The sequence below is a fragment of the Cryptococcus neoformans genome, assembly GCF_000091045.1.
Source record: "Cryptococcus neoformans var. neoformans JEC21 chromosome 9 sequence".
NCBI classification, from domain to species: Eukaryota; Fungi; Basidiomycota; class Tremellomycetes; order Tremellales; family Cryptococcaceae; genus Cryptococcus; species Cryptococcus deneoformans.
In genome coordinates, this window is record NC_006694.1 from 704,663 (window position 1) to 717,642 (window position 12,980).

The following is a 12,980-nucleotide window of genomic DNA, read 5'->3' on the forward strand; positions in this document are numbered from 1 at the left end:
GGTCGGCCGAGCAATGACGTCGCGTTTGTCGGGTAAAAATAATTACAACGACAAAAACACGAAATCGTCGCAACTTTTTTCGTATGGTGTATCGCGTCTAGAGAGAAAATGCATGCAAAGAGAGGTGATTATACAAGCAAGGCCCGGGTTCATTCATCTACACCATAAATCCGAATTCTGAATCTGTCCTGGCTACAAGCTTGCTTTCGTTGACTTAGTCGGGAGAGGGGGGGGGGGATGGTTCTAGGCGGTGGCGACAGCGGGGGCGACGGGCGGGGGTGCTTGTTCGGGTACTAAAGATTAATGTTAGTGGTGGATCGAGGTGGGGAGATGCCGAGGGTTTGGGGAGAATGGGAATATTCTTACATTGCATTTGAGGGATGGGCTGGGCCATCATCCTATTCGCGACGACACCGACACCTGTATAACCAAATGAGTATTTTCCCACATTTATTTTTTATTTATAAATACCTTCAAACACTCCCAGAAGAATGGCACAACCGACTGCTGATCCGAACGCAGACTTGGGACCGGCTACATGCTGGTCAGCATAAACTCTTCACCAACCGATCGTCCGATCCTATCCCCTATCCCAAACATCCCCACTCGTCTCAAGGCAGCACACATAAAGGGACTCACACCTAAGTGCCAAACTGCCACCTGTCAAGAAACCAGAGATGATGGCGTTCCATGGATCCTCCTTTTGCCTATACCCCTTGACCGCACAGTCAAAAGTTGAGAAAAGACCACCCCAAACGCCAAAGTTACCACCGAGCACGGGCGCACGGGCTTTGATAGCAGAGAGGGATCCGACGAGACGCTCGCCCTGTGTGTGTGTAAGGTAGGCGAGTGATCAAGTGATCATCAGTTGGGATAACGGCGAACAGTTGGGATAAAGGCGAAACCATGGTCAGAAAAACGTTTCTCGACGGCGTTGTTTCAAAATGAAAAAACATACTCTGGGGCTATTTCTCGCACCCTTGATACCGTGCCAGATACCACCGCCAATCGCACCCATCGAGAACGCACCGCCGAAATCGTTCAAGATGACATACGGGCTGTCACCGACGTTAGCTCCCGTCAAGTTATTCGCGGATTTCCTCCCGTGGGGTTTGGGCGGGGGGACGTACCAGGGGTCTCGTCCGTGATCAGCAGCAGACATGATGTATTGTTAGATAAAAAAGGCCCGGGGGATGTTTCTGGTCAAAAGTCGGTTTTTGAAATCGATTTTTTTTCTCCTTGTTCGAGTGTCGTCGATTCACAGCTGTGGGGTAGCGTGTCTCAGTGGATATGCGTTGGTGTCGAGGGGTGGATTTGAAGGGAGATGGATTTGTTATGACAAGAGTAATGATGACTTTTTGGGTCTTGCGGGTGGAAACAAGGTGGAAAGAGAAAATGGGTCAAAAGGGGCGGGTGGAATAAAAAAAAAAGTGGTTTTATTTTTTATTTTTTATTTTTCCTCTTATCCTCTGTACGTATATACAATTCCACATACCACCGTTCCCTCTTCCACTATTCCCCCCGCTCCTGAATCGGAGGGAATTAATACGCCATGGCCGAATCATCCAATATCATCTTTGACGACAGGTTCACCGTCGATGTGGGTCTTTTTTTTTATTGGTTACACATTTCAACTGAACATTTCGTTTTTCCCAGACTGTAGACAAGGACGGCAAGAAATTTGACCGAGGTGATTAATCCATATTCAGATATATTTCGCGCGCGCAAGGCGACTGATAAAAGATGGCAAAGTGTCCCGGATAACCGCGACGTCGCATTCGCTTTCCATGTCCCTCACGCTCGACATTGCCAACGAACTCTACCCACTCGAACAGTCTGAAACGTTTACGCTCACACTCGCGCGGTCGCTGGTCCCGTCGGAGCTGGAAACGTTGGATAGTCGTGCGGATGGGGACGAAGGCGAGGAGGGGAGCGAAGTGCGGAGGGTGAAGCGAGAGTTGTGGAGGAGTCATGAGCAAGGGTTGGCGGAAGATTATGATTATGTCATGTATGGCAAGGTGGGTAAAGGTTTTGGGTGGGAGAATGGAAATTGATGGGGACGGTGTAGATTTACAAGTTTGACGATTCGGCGCAAGGGGAGGCTCAGACGTGAGTGTTGAAGGCGTCTCAATGGCACTCGCTGATCAAAGGCGGTAGCACGGCATACTTTTCTTTCGGTGGACTGCTCATGGCTCTCCGTGGATCCTATCGACATCTTGCGGGGGTTGTTGTTGGAGAAAACGTGTATTTGCTCATGCGCAAGTAATGAAGCGTTAGACATGAAAGATATTATTTGGGATGTATTTATAGTCTACAAAGAGCAACACGACTGCATCCACAAACGCAGCCTACTGATCCTTTCTCTCCTTGCCGACAACTAATCCCTTGCCAATCTCCATCATCCTTGGAGGCACTTGAATGCTGGCGAGCGCACTGACACCAAACGCCGCAAGCGGGATAAAGATACCAAAGGTGACGAGTAACGCGGTGATGATTGGGGTGGTCAGGATCTGGACGCGGTCGAACAGGGGCCCGTCGGCGGGGACGGTAGCGTTGTGTTTGGGAGGGGAAGCGGTCGGGCGGGTGGTGAGAGACGAGTGGGTGGGGAACGGGCGTTCTTCCTGTCGCTTGTGCGGCCTGGAGCCGGAAGGCGAGCCGGTGATGAGGAGGATGGAGGAGGGCGGGAGCGGTGGGATCGCTACGGACGGTTCGTGTCAGCCCACGTCTCTTGCCACGCACCACGCACGTTCTCCATTCGCGACGCTGAGCCTGACGAGACGCTTCCCACCGACCGCCGCGTCCACCGCGTCGTCTACCACGGCGCCGCACGTGCGCGCCCATGCCTCGAGGCTGTCGTCGAGCGCGCGTCTATCCGGCCGGCTGAGATAGGGGATGTGGACGTGGGCGTCGGGCGGGATGGCATAGTCGGCGGTGCACGAGCTGTGGAGCTGCACGGGGTCAGCACATTCTGTTTGGCAGAGGAGAGACGCACGTCGTCGACATGGACGGCGACCGCAGAGTGCCAGTCACAGCCGAGGGTGTGCAGCTGGGAATAGACGGCGGCGGCGTCTGCGAGGGGGGGCGCGAGGGGCGCGTGGGGCGCGTGGGGGAGCCATATGAGGAGGGGGGAGGTGTCGCGGAAGGCGGCGGCGGGGAGGGCGAGGGCGAGCAGCGCGAGGGGGCGGGGGGGGCGCATGGTGTGTGGCTGTGACAGTGAGGATACGCTCCGTCGAATGACCCCCCCCCCCCGGCGTGCCTATACGCTCCCTCGAATGACCCCCCGTGCCTATCTGCCAAACGCCGACAATTGCCGTCGAGGCGGCGCAACGACGCTAGCCGCCTTCTCGCGCGCTATCTACCATCCACCGCCCCACCGCCCCCCCACCGACCATGTCTTCCTCCCCCGCCCGCGACGACAAGCCCGCCCCCGCAAAGAAGCCCGCGCCCAGGCCCAGGGCCGCCGCCGCCAAGCCCCCCGCAGACCACAAGTTTGACATCGGCGACATCGTCCTCGCCCGTCTCCGGGGATACCCTCCCTGGCGTGAGTACCGCCCGCTGCGCGCTGTGCCGAGTGCTGACCGTGTCGCGTAGCTGCCCGGGTGCGTTTGGGTGCCGCCGCGTCGAGACCTGCAGCTGACACCGCGATAGATTGCCAACCCCGAGACCCTGCCGCGCAACGTCCTCAAGACACGGCCTGGGAAGAACCCGAACCTGTACTGCTGCCAGTTCTTCCCCGCCGGCGACTTGTACGTCCCGCGCCTTTTCACGCGACGCTGACCGCTCACGCGCCCGCGCAGCTCCTGGCTCCAGAACAAGGACATCAAGGCCCTTTCCGCGTCCGACATCTCCTCCTTCCTCGCCCAGCCACACCGTAAATCGTCCGGCGGCCTCCGCGAAGCCTACCAGACCGCACAGGACCCCACGGAATGGGATGCCCAGCAGGAAGAGATCCACAAGCAGCAGGAAGAGGCCGAGGCGAACGTGGACGAGCTCGAGGATGAGGACGAGGCCGAGGTTGTCGTAAAGGCTGGAAAGAGAAAGCGGGAAGAGCCCAAGAGGAAAAAGGCCGCCAAGAAGGAGGAAGAGCCAAAGCCGAAAAAGGCCAAGGCGGTGTCCAAGGCGGTGTCCAAGGCGGGAGATAAAAAGGCAGTTTCCAAGACCGAGGTCGATGAAGGTGTGTGCGTTTTTCCTTGGGATTGCATTGTTAAATGACGAGTTGCCAGACCCTCTGGCGAGCGACCCAGAGTGTGTAAAGGTGAAGGACTGGAGACACAAGCTGCAAAAGGCGTTTTTGGGAGAGTCTATGCCTGCCGAACCTGCAAGTTTGGGATTTGTGGAGGAAGAGGAGACAGATCTGACGGTCAGCGTAGGAAATGTCCCACTGGAACGAAGTGTTTGAGTCTATCGAGTCTTACGACTCGATGACAATAGAAGCGCTTCAGTACTCCAAGATTGGCAAGGGTGCGTCGTCCCCCATCTGGCGTGGCGGGGCATTGACGGTGTTTATTAGTCATGAAGAAGATTATGGGCCTCACCACTATTCCCCTGAACGACAAGTATGATTTCACCAGGCGTGCTGGAAAGCTTATGCACCAGGTATGTGCTCTTTTGCGTTTCGCGATGGATGGCTGACAACCCTCCAAAAAAGTGGCAAGAATTCATCGATGCTGCTAACCGAGGACGTGTGACCAACGGTCAAAAAAAGTCTGCTCGCCCCCCCTCCGCCCCCTCCGCCGCCGCCACCGCCGCTGAAGAAGAGACGCCCGCCAAGGAGGACAAGCCTGCTGACGAGACGCCCGCCGAGGAGAAAAAGGAAGAGTCTGCCGAGCCGGTGGCGGAGAAGAAGGAAGAGTCTGCCGAGCCGGTGACGGAAAAGAAGGAAGAGTCGGCCGAGCTCGTGACGGAGGGGAAAATGGAGCTCGACGAAAAGGAAAAAGAGGCTGCTGCTGAAGAGCCCGCCGCGGCTGAAAAGACGGAAGAGGTGGGGGCGGGGGCGGGGGAAGAGGCAGAGGCGGCAGAAGCTCCCGAACCTGAAGCCGCCGAGAAACCAGAGGCCAACGGCGAGGACAAGATGCAAGTCGACGCATAAAACGCATGGAAATCTTTTCATTTGGGGAGAATATTTCTTATCATCATCGGGACGAATATCATTTTTTTTTTAGCAAGACAAAAACAGTCAAAACCGCAAGTGGCAAGGAATAAAGAGGTTGAGATTCAAAAGTTTTTTTTTTTTTTTTGTAATTCCTCGGATCGGCCTAGCGCACGATTAGGATTTGGGACCAGTAGTCGTATTCTGGGAATACCCTGTCGTTTTTGTTTTTATTCTATTCCCTCTTTTCTTCACACCTCGATCTGTTCGATCTTGCTGGTCTTTTTATTCTTTTTTTTATTCTTTTTTTAATCTTTTACTCTTATTTGAGAAATTGAGAGAGCAAACCTTGCCACGACTGTTTACCGTTCTTGTCCTATAAAAAAAAAGATGGTCGTGAAGAATTAATAAAGAATGTCACAAATAGTACTTTGTCGTGCGCGAGTAACAATCAGTGACCGTGTTATTGGGCACTAGACGCTGTGTTCCTGCATACCCCCTTCAGCTTGATTTCCCTCGGAAGGCGAGTGACTGTTTGCAAATAGAAACTAGGAATATTGCTAGGCAACGAAAGCTGAGGGTAAGACATGTGTTGCAACGGTCTTTATTGCGTGGCTCCTTGGGTGCTGGATCAGCGGTATATGATTTATTGTCGTTGTTCTTTTTTTCTTATTGCTTGCAGCTTCTTGCCATGCAGTCGGTATGTAACGAGCGTCGATGACAGTTGAAAAAAGAAAAGAACTAACAATTACGAGATGAAAAAAAAAGAATTAGATGGAGCTTACTAGACTGATAAATGCTAGAGTGGTGACGCTCTTTTTAATTTACGCGTGACGTATTCTGGCAGTGAATGGAAGGGATGGCGGCGAAAGTGGTCCTGCGCTATGCATGGGTGGGGTGGACAAATGAGCCACTGACGCTGCTGGGACGGGCATGCACAGCAGAGCAGCAGCATAATATAATACTTGACTAGAATAAAATAAAAAGAAACAAGGCCGCATCGCATGCTGCGTTTTCCCAAAGCGCACTCTGTCCAAGATCCACATATATCCCTGAAAAACCTTGACACAGAGCCAAATCGCTTCCAAACCATTTTCCCATCTCTTTGCTTTTCACAATTATAACATTCCTCTGTAAACTGTAGCATAGCCTCTGTACCACTTAGAGAATCCATAGACCTAGCTTTCTTTTATCGCTAGCAACACACGCACGACACCGACTGAGAGAAAATCACGGGGAGCGATAACCTTCGGCCGGTCCACCGCTCGTTACGCTTTTCTTCGGCCAAGACGTGTCGTCGCCTGTCCACACAGATCGACAAGCATAATTTAAAAAAAATCAACAAGGAAGATCATCGAATCCACCTACCATTTCGATACAAAAGGCAATACCGCTGCAACGTGTGCCAGCTGGGAACGAGGTGTAGGCGAGCGCATTTTGTCTTTTTGTGCACGAAACATTTTGGTGAATCGGCATATCACCTGAGATTGAGGTGTTCAAGCGGCGGTCATGTACGTACTCTTCTCAGTTCACTCGGCATCGAAATCCTATCCAGCCGCTTACTTCTTTATCATATCTCCAGCTATAACACCTGCATAAACCCGCTGCAGAGACCAGAGACACCCGCGACTGCTCTTTCCCGCCACCTCTGCCCCCCCCCCCCCCCACAACACCCACCATGAGAATACCACTATTCATCTTGACATTCCTCTTCTCCCTCTTCTCTCTCGCCACCACACCTGTAGCAGCCGACAGCGGTGTTCTTTACACCGACGCTGTCACCTACTGTGCCGAAGCCAAGGCGGTCATCGTCGACGAGTTTGACATTACCTATCACCGCTCAAACGGGTCCGTCACATTCTCATTCTCATTAGCCTCGGTCGAGTCAAATTTAAATACCTCGGTCAATTTGTATATCAATGCCTATGGTATCCAGATCATCAACCAAACTCTGGAGCTTTGTGAACTCCTCCAGGGAGTGATCTGTCCATTGCCCCAAGTCAATTTCACCGGTATGTCTCATCTGCTTAATCTTTTTCCAGGATTAACAATCGCTAACGCAAAAGCAGGTTATGGTACCTATCCCATCCCCGAGGAATATCTTTCCAAGATCCCATCTATCGCCTATACCGTTCCCAACATTGAGGCGTATGCCCGTGTCCAACTCATTCGCGTGGAGAACAATGAAGTCGCCGCTTGTCTACAAGCGACATTGGCCAACGGCAAGACCGCGCACCAAAAAGGCGTTATATGGGCATCCGCCATGTTCACACTCGTAGCCTTCCTCGTTGCTATCTGGCATACCGCCTCGGGTACTTCCACATCACCAATACAGTACCGGTGGTTTGATATCCTGTTCATCTTCCAAGCTGCAGCCGCATCGGGCCTGCTGCATCTCAATTACCCGCTCGTGTATACCAATTTTGTCCAAAACTTTCACTGGGCATTGGGATTGTTTTACTCTTCAAATATGCAGAGTAGCATTAAGAAAATGAGAGAAAAGACGGGCGGATCGATGGATTCGACTGCGTACTCTGACGTACAATACATCAACCGCAAATTATCCCCATACAACGTCTACATGTCTAACGATGGCATTCTATCTTCCCCCGAAAGTCTCGCAGCTTTCTTCAAGGAGAATGCTCTTAGCAAAAGAAGTCTGGAGCATTTCGCCAAGCGCGCCACTATCCCTTCTGTTTTGCCGCAGAACGTGACCACCGATATCAACACTGGTCTCCCAGTTTACACCAACACCCTGAAGATCCCCGAGGCCAACGCTTACGATACCATCTGGTTCGTCTTCCTTGCGCTGATCGGCATCTTTGTCGCTTTCCACGTTTTGCTCTTTGGCATCGTGTTTTTATTCGACCGTATGGGCAGGAATAGGTCTCACCTCGGTTGGGCGGCAAGGTTGAGAAGGATGTGGTGGCCTTTCTGTATTGGTAACTCTTTGCGTTTGGTAAGTTTCAAGTTTTCGGAATGGTCGAATCGATGGCTGATCTCACTCTTAGTGCCTTATCGGTTTCTTCCCCATTTGGATCTTTGCCTTTTGGCAATTCCACATTGGCGACTCTGGTCTTTCCATTTTCTGGGCTGTATTCGGTATTCTCCTCACCCTCGTCCCTCTCGCCACAGCCTTCGTACTCTCCCTTCTCCGTGCTCGACGAATCTCATCCACGTCCCCCGAGATAAACTCGCTATACACTTCTTTCCGCTACTTTCACTCTATCGGTGTGCTTTACCGCCAATACCGCCAGAAATTCCACTATTTTTGGTTCGCCCCGTTCATACTCGCCATGATCGCCCGAGCAGGCTTTATCGCGTTCGGCCCTACCTCTGCGTGGGCTCAAGTAATTGGTAACCTCGTCGTCGAGTTCATCATCCTTGTCGCTCTCCTCGCCTGTAGGCCGCACAAGGACAAGAAGGGTGATTGGCTCGGCGCGTTTTTGAGTCTATGTAGATTAATTGCGATCGGGTTATTGATCGCTTTCATCCCCGATATGAACGTTACGCCCATCCCGCGTGCGGTTATCGCATTCGTAATCATCGTCTTCTACGGTGTACCCGTCGTCCTCCTCTTCATTGGTTTCCTCTGGAACATTGGCTACGGTTATCTCTGGTGCAAGCACTCGACCCGGATCGAAGATGGTCTCGAGGTCGAACGATTCTCACCTACCTCATCCAATTCTTCCGTGCCTCCTCCAATGATGAAGAACATCGATGCAGCGACATTCGTGTCTTCCGATGGTGCTGCCGCTTCTCGAGGTTCACTTTCCATGGGCGGCGCCGGTGCGACTGGTGCGGGAGCTGGATTTGGAGGCGGAGCGGCGGCGGCAGGAGCAGGGTTAGGAAGACGATCATCATTGATGGAGCCTGTGGGGGATAACGTATATGAGGCAAGCGGGAGTAGCGCGGACGGTGCGCTTTCTTCTCCACCTGTCACAACTTATAACCCTTACGGGAAAGAAGAAATTGGATATCCATATGATCCACAGAACTCCCAGCTGGCGTATGAGCAAGCGGCGATGGGTAGAGGAGGAGTCAATGGCGCTGGATCGCCGATAGATGAGAAGCAGTGGTCAAGACGGTATTGAAGTGGGATATCAACACGTGCTTGTGTAGTCAGGAAAGGGGTAGTGTAGTGCTTGCTTCTTTTGGGATCTGTCGGGTCGTGTTCAAATCGTCAAATCTATTTTGCCCCAATTTTACTTCTCCATTTCAGAAAATATATAGAATAAAATAGATATCCATTTCCAACCTTTTTATCAGTTTCTCCTGCTCTGTTTTTCTGATCATTACATATCTATACATCTTCATAGCCCCTATTCAAGTGGGAATTTAAGTTGTACCAAGCACAGTTCTTTTCTAGTAGCCTGAATTCCCTGCAAATGTATTTCAATAGCTATTTACTGCTCGAATTTCCATTGGCTGCTTTTTTTTGGATCAAGCGTAACGTATGATAAAAACAATGCATCATGGCGTTTGTTTGACTGCAAGTCGTTTGACATGAATTAATTCTGATGATGACAAGCAAATTAACGAAGAGCTCGAAATATGATGCAATGGAATACATGCAAACGATTTACAACATAAGAAGTTTAATCAAAAATGCCTCTTTCCATGCTCTTCTAAATTCATCTAAATCTCTAATATCCGAAGCTCTTTGGCACCTCACTAGGGGGTGCATCACTTGGCGACACCGTCATCGGTGGTACTTCGCCATCTCCACCCAACCCCACTACCGCATGCAGCGCGTCGATCCTATTCTTTTCTCCATCTTTATGGTCATTAATTTCGAGGCTACTGAGACGCTCGAGGACAAGATTACCAGACTGGCTTTGGGCTCTGGAGCGGGTGCGCCAAAGACCGCTTGATCGTCTGTCACGGGGTGTTTTCTCGGCTGTTGTAAGTTCAGGAGAAGCTTGGGCATGTGAACGGGGGTATGCGTTGGGTGTAGGGACGATTTGGGTCATACCCGCACCAAATGGTGAAAACAAAAAGCTCGCAGGTCGTCGCCCAGACGTTGAGTGACTACTTGAACGCCTCGACGCACGTCCGTTTGGCCCTCCAAACCCATGCTGTGCCGTAAAGTAATCTTCTGCGGAGGTGATAAAAGTCGTAGTCGGAGAGTGCTCGCGTGTACGAGGAGCGGAGCCCGCTGTGGAGCTGGGTTTGGAGCTGTTTGCGGAGGAAGGCACAGAGGGCAAGTGAGCTGATTTGACGTGTGGGGATTTGCTGCCTTTGGGGGATTGGTGAATTATAGGAGCAAGTCGAGCAGCTGAGGGGAGAATAGACGAACTGGGGGCAATATGGTCAGGATAGGTGAATTTCTCGAGAGTGGATGCCAAAGCGGGCCCAGGACTATCGTGGAAAACGTTTTCATCGTCCAAGTACTCCCCTTCAGCCCACTCTTCGTCTTCATCGTCCTCTTCCGCGGCCATTCGAACCTCTTCTCTGAACCCCTGAATCTCCCTCGTGATCGCCTCTTTCAACTCCTCAATCGTGCTGAGCGATTCGACTTCCTCCCATTTGTCAAAGATCTTATCGCAAGAAGGTTCGTCTTCCGGATCATGGTATCTCTCGACATAAGCATGTGTTAAAGCCGACGGAACGTCAATTCGACGGGTGGGATCAAACTCCAATAACTTATCGGTCAAGTCGACGGCTGTTTAAGGCGGCGCAACGGGTCAATCAATTTTCTTACAACATCTTGTATAGGAACAAAAAATGCCTACCTAGAGGATCGGCATCGGGGAATATACTCCCCAGATCTTTCTTCTCATAAGTTGGCAAAGTCTTCAAGAAAGTAAGAGCCTATTGCAGGCATTAGCACGATAAGGATCTTTCCAGAGCTGCTTCTTACCTTTTCACTGGCCACCCGGGCCATAGTCTCCTCATCTGGTGTCCCAAGTGTTTCAAGAATGAGGGTCATTTGTTCGATATAGCTAAGGTTGGATAAGCCGAGGTCGAACCAACCATGGCATGTATTTAACTACTCACTCTTTCCCCTTGAACACGGGTTTTAACCCCAGCAACTCGGCTAGTATACACCCTATCGACCAGACGTCGACTATGAATGGCTTTAGCTTGTTTAGATCTCTTTCCTTTGTCTGTATATGCTCACTAGCTGTGGTGTATCTTCGGTTGGACAACATGATCTCTGGTGCTCTATACCATCTCGTCGCGACATCTTTTGGTCTGATCAGCTCGTGAATCCCTTTTTACCAGCCATACGGCAAGAACGCACATTCTGTCAATTTTCCTTCCTCTCCCTGAGGTTCCTCGCCCTTAACGGGATTGAACCCTCTGGCCAACCCAAAATCGCAGATTTTCAATTCGCAACCCGAGTTTACGAGCAAGTTGCCAGGTTTGAGATCACGATGGATGACGTTGGCGGAGTGGATGTATTTCATGCCTCGTAAGAGTTGATAGATAAAGAACTGGATATGCGCATTCCCGAGGGGCTGACCGGAGCGGATGATCTGATGAAGATCTGCTTCCATGGGCTACGAACTGGGTTAGCTTTCATTTTTTTTTTTCGGCATTTGGTAGCATTACAGACCTCCATGTATAGGTAACTACAAGGATATTTAGCAATTCATTTTTTTGAAAGTTTTAAAATTTACGCACATTTCATTATACCCATCCCAGACGTTATCCATATCTACCAACCCTGTCAGATTATCATGTTCTCCAAAATGCCTCAGCAACGTAATCTCTCTCAACGCTCTTCTCGCCAAAATAACCTTGTCAAACACCCTAGTCACACACTTGACAGCGATAGGAATTTCCGTCTCGGCATCTTGTACTTGGATGACTAGACCGTAGGCACCTTGGCCTAATGGTCGAAGAAGCTTCCAGCGGTCGGGCAGGTGGAAAGGGTGATTAAGAATATTGAGTGTCTGGTAGCCCCTGCATAACTGTCAGTAAGGTCCTCGTATGATGGCTTAAACTTTGTAATCACCTCTGTTTGAGAGTCTCTTCATTCAGCGGATGACCCTCTTCGTACACTTTTACGTTATTCCCAGCAGATCCATCCAATCCTCTCTTTGCAGCTGCAGCCATCTTGCTCGCTCCCGTCTGCGGTGGAGTCGGTTCTATAGGCGCGCCAAGGGCCGTTGTCGCAGGTGTTAGGGTTCCAGTCACTGAAGGTCCCCGAGAAATGGAAGAAGAAGAACCGTGTCTGGCGTTGGACGATGACGAGGAAGAATTGGGTAGACCCGTTATAGGAAGCATGGGTGTTGGCTCAATGGGTCTGGGAAGATCATTCGGCTCTGTTGGAGGAGACGATCGTGAGACAGCTTGTGCAGTATTTTCGCTCTTCAAAAGAGAAGACAAACTTCCTGACGCTGCAGCAGTACTTGGGTTGACAGGAACACTTGGAGCCCGTCTGATGACAGAAGGCGGACCATTAGGTTTTATGCCTGTCGAGTTGATGGCTGGTGAGGACTGGGTGTGAGATGGCCTAGGAGGTTGGGAACGTGGGATCATTGGTTGAGCTGAAGGGCTCGTCATTTTCGTAGAGTGGGACAAGAAATTGATCGTCAACTGAAAAAAGACGTGAAGTGTCGTAAACTGATATCTGAAGACCTTGCCTGAGAAGTTTGATGAATACGTATGCCCTTTGCCACTCGACACAAGTTTATCGCGTTGGGATAGCTTGAAACACGTAAGAAAAGGAGTTGACGTGTATAGCTGGCTATGAGCGGAGATATGATGGAGGCTATAGGCAAGGACAATGAGGGTCCAAGGAGGTGTGGGGCAGGCCTGTTATTGCGTGTTGGGCAACGTTGATTGGTGAAATGTGAAGGTGTCGGACGTTCTGTCCTACTAAGTTGGCTGTGGGTGATATAAAGAAAGATGGAAGAGAGGATGAAAGAAGAAGAGGAGA

At 51.0% G+C, this 12,980-nt stretch overlaps 6 protein-coding genes across 6 annotated transcripts; 3 read left to right on the forward strand and 3 right to left on the reverse strand.

The window, feature by feature from the left end:
• Positions 1–89: 89 nt before the first annotated feature.
• On the reverse strand, positions 90–1,385 carry CNI02620 (mitochondrial import inner membrane translocase subunit tim17, putative). The gene is made up of 6 exons (XM_572685.2): positions 1,131–1,385; positions 959–1,058; positions 640–826; positions 472–534; positions 367–420; positions 90–293 (listed from the first exon to the last, which is right to left on the reverse strand). Exons 1-6 carry the CDS (start codon positions 1,160–1,162, stop codon positions 244–246), a joined length of 486 nt encoding a protein of 161 aa, XP_572685.1. The 5' UTR covers positions 1,163–1,385; the 3' UTR covers positions 90–243.
• A 117-nt stretch (positions 1,386–1,502) lies between these two features.
• On the forward strand, positions 1,503–2,322 carry CNI02630 (DNA-directed RNA polymerases i, ii, and iii 17.1 kda polypeptide, putative). The gene is made up of 5 exons (XM_024657841.1): positions 1,503–1,600; positions 1,657–1,690; positions 1,753–2,018; positions 2,069–2,109; positions 2,158–2,322. Exons 1-5 carry the CDS (start codon positions 1,553–1,555, stop codon positions 2,264–2,266), a joined length of 498 nt encoding a protein of 165 aa, XP_024513535.1. The 5' UTR covers positions 1,503–1,552; the 3' UTR covers positions 2,267–2,322.
• Positions 2,283–3,196, reverse strand: CNI02640 (hypothetical protein; the record flags this gene model as incomplete). Its single annotated transcript, XM_572684.1, has 3 exons — positions 2,283–2,698; positions 2,747–2,948; positions 2,993–3,196. 3 exons carry the CDS (start codon positions 3,194–3,196, stop codon positions 2,349–2,351), a joined length of 756 nt encoding a protein of 251 aa, XP_572684.1. The 3' UTR covers positions 2,283–2,348.
• A 188-nt stretch (positions 3,197–3,384) lies between these two features.
• On the forward strand, positions 3,385–5,469 carry CNI02650 (hypothetical protein). The gene is made up of 8 exons (XM_572999.1): positions 3,385–3,541; positions 3,592–3,599; positions 3,649–3,746; positions 3,798–4,174; positions 4,224–4,318; positions 4,371–4,461; positions 4,511–4,596; positions 4,649–5,469. The coding sequence occupies exons 1-8, from the start codon at positions 3,391–3,393 to the stop codon at positions 5,087–5,089; spliced, it is 1,347 nt and encodes a 448-aa protein (XP_572999.1). The 5' UTR covers positions 3,385–3,390; the 3' UTR covers positions 5,090–5,469.
• A 660-nt stretch (positions 5,470–6,129) lies between these two features.
• On the forward strand, positions 6,130–9,554 carry CNI02660 (integral to membrane protein, putative). Its single transcript, XM_573001.2, has 4 exons — positions 6,130–6,600; positions 6,672–7,101; positions 7,159–8,048; positions 8,101–9,554. The coding sequence occupies exons 2-4, from the start codon at positions 6,768–6,770 to the stop codon at positions 9,181–9,183; spliced, it is 2,307 nt and encodes a 768-aa protein (XP_573001.1). The 5' UTR covers positions 6,130–6,600; positions 6,672–6,767; the 3' UTR covers positions 9,184–9,554.
• A 108-nt stretch (positions 9,555–9,662) lies between these two features.
• Positions 9,663–12,980, reverse strand: CNI02670 (MAP kinase, putative). The gene is made up of 9 exons (XM_024657842.1): positions 12,054–12,980; positions 11,720–12,001; positions 11,652–11,667; positions 11,337–11,595; positions 11,214–11,279; positions 11,090–11,159; positions 10,953–11,034; positions 10,825–10,903; positions 9,663–10,754 (listed from the first exon to the last, which is right to left on the reverse strand). Exons 1-9 carry the CDS (start codon positions 12,602–12,604, stop codon positions 9,736–9,738), a joined length of 2,424 nt encoding a protein of 807 aa, XP_024513542.1. The 5' UTR covers positions 12,605–12,980; the 3' UTR covers positions 9,663–9,735.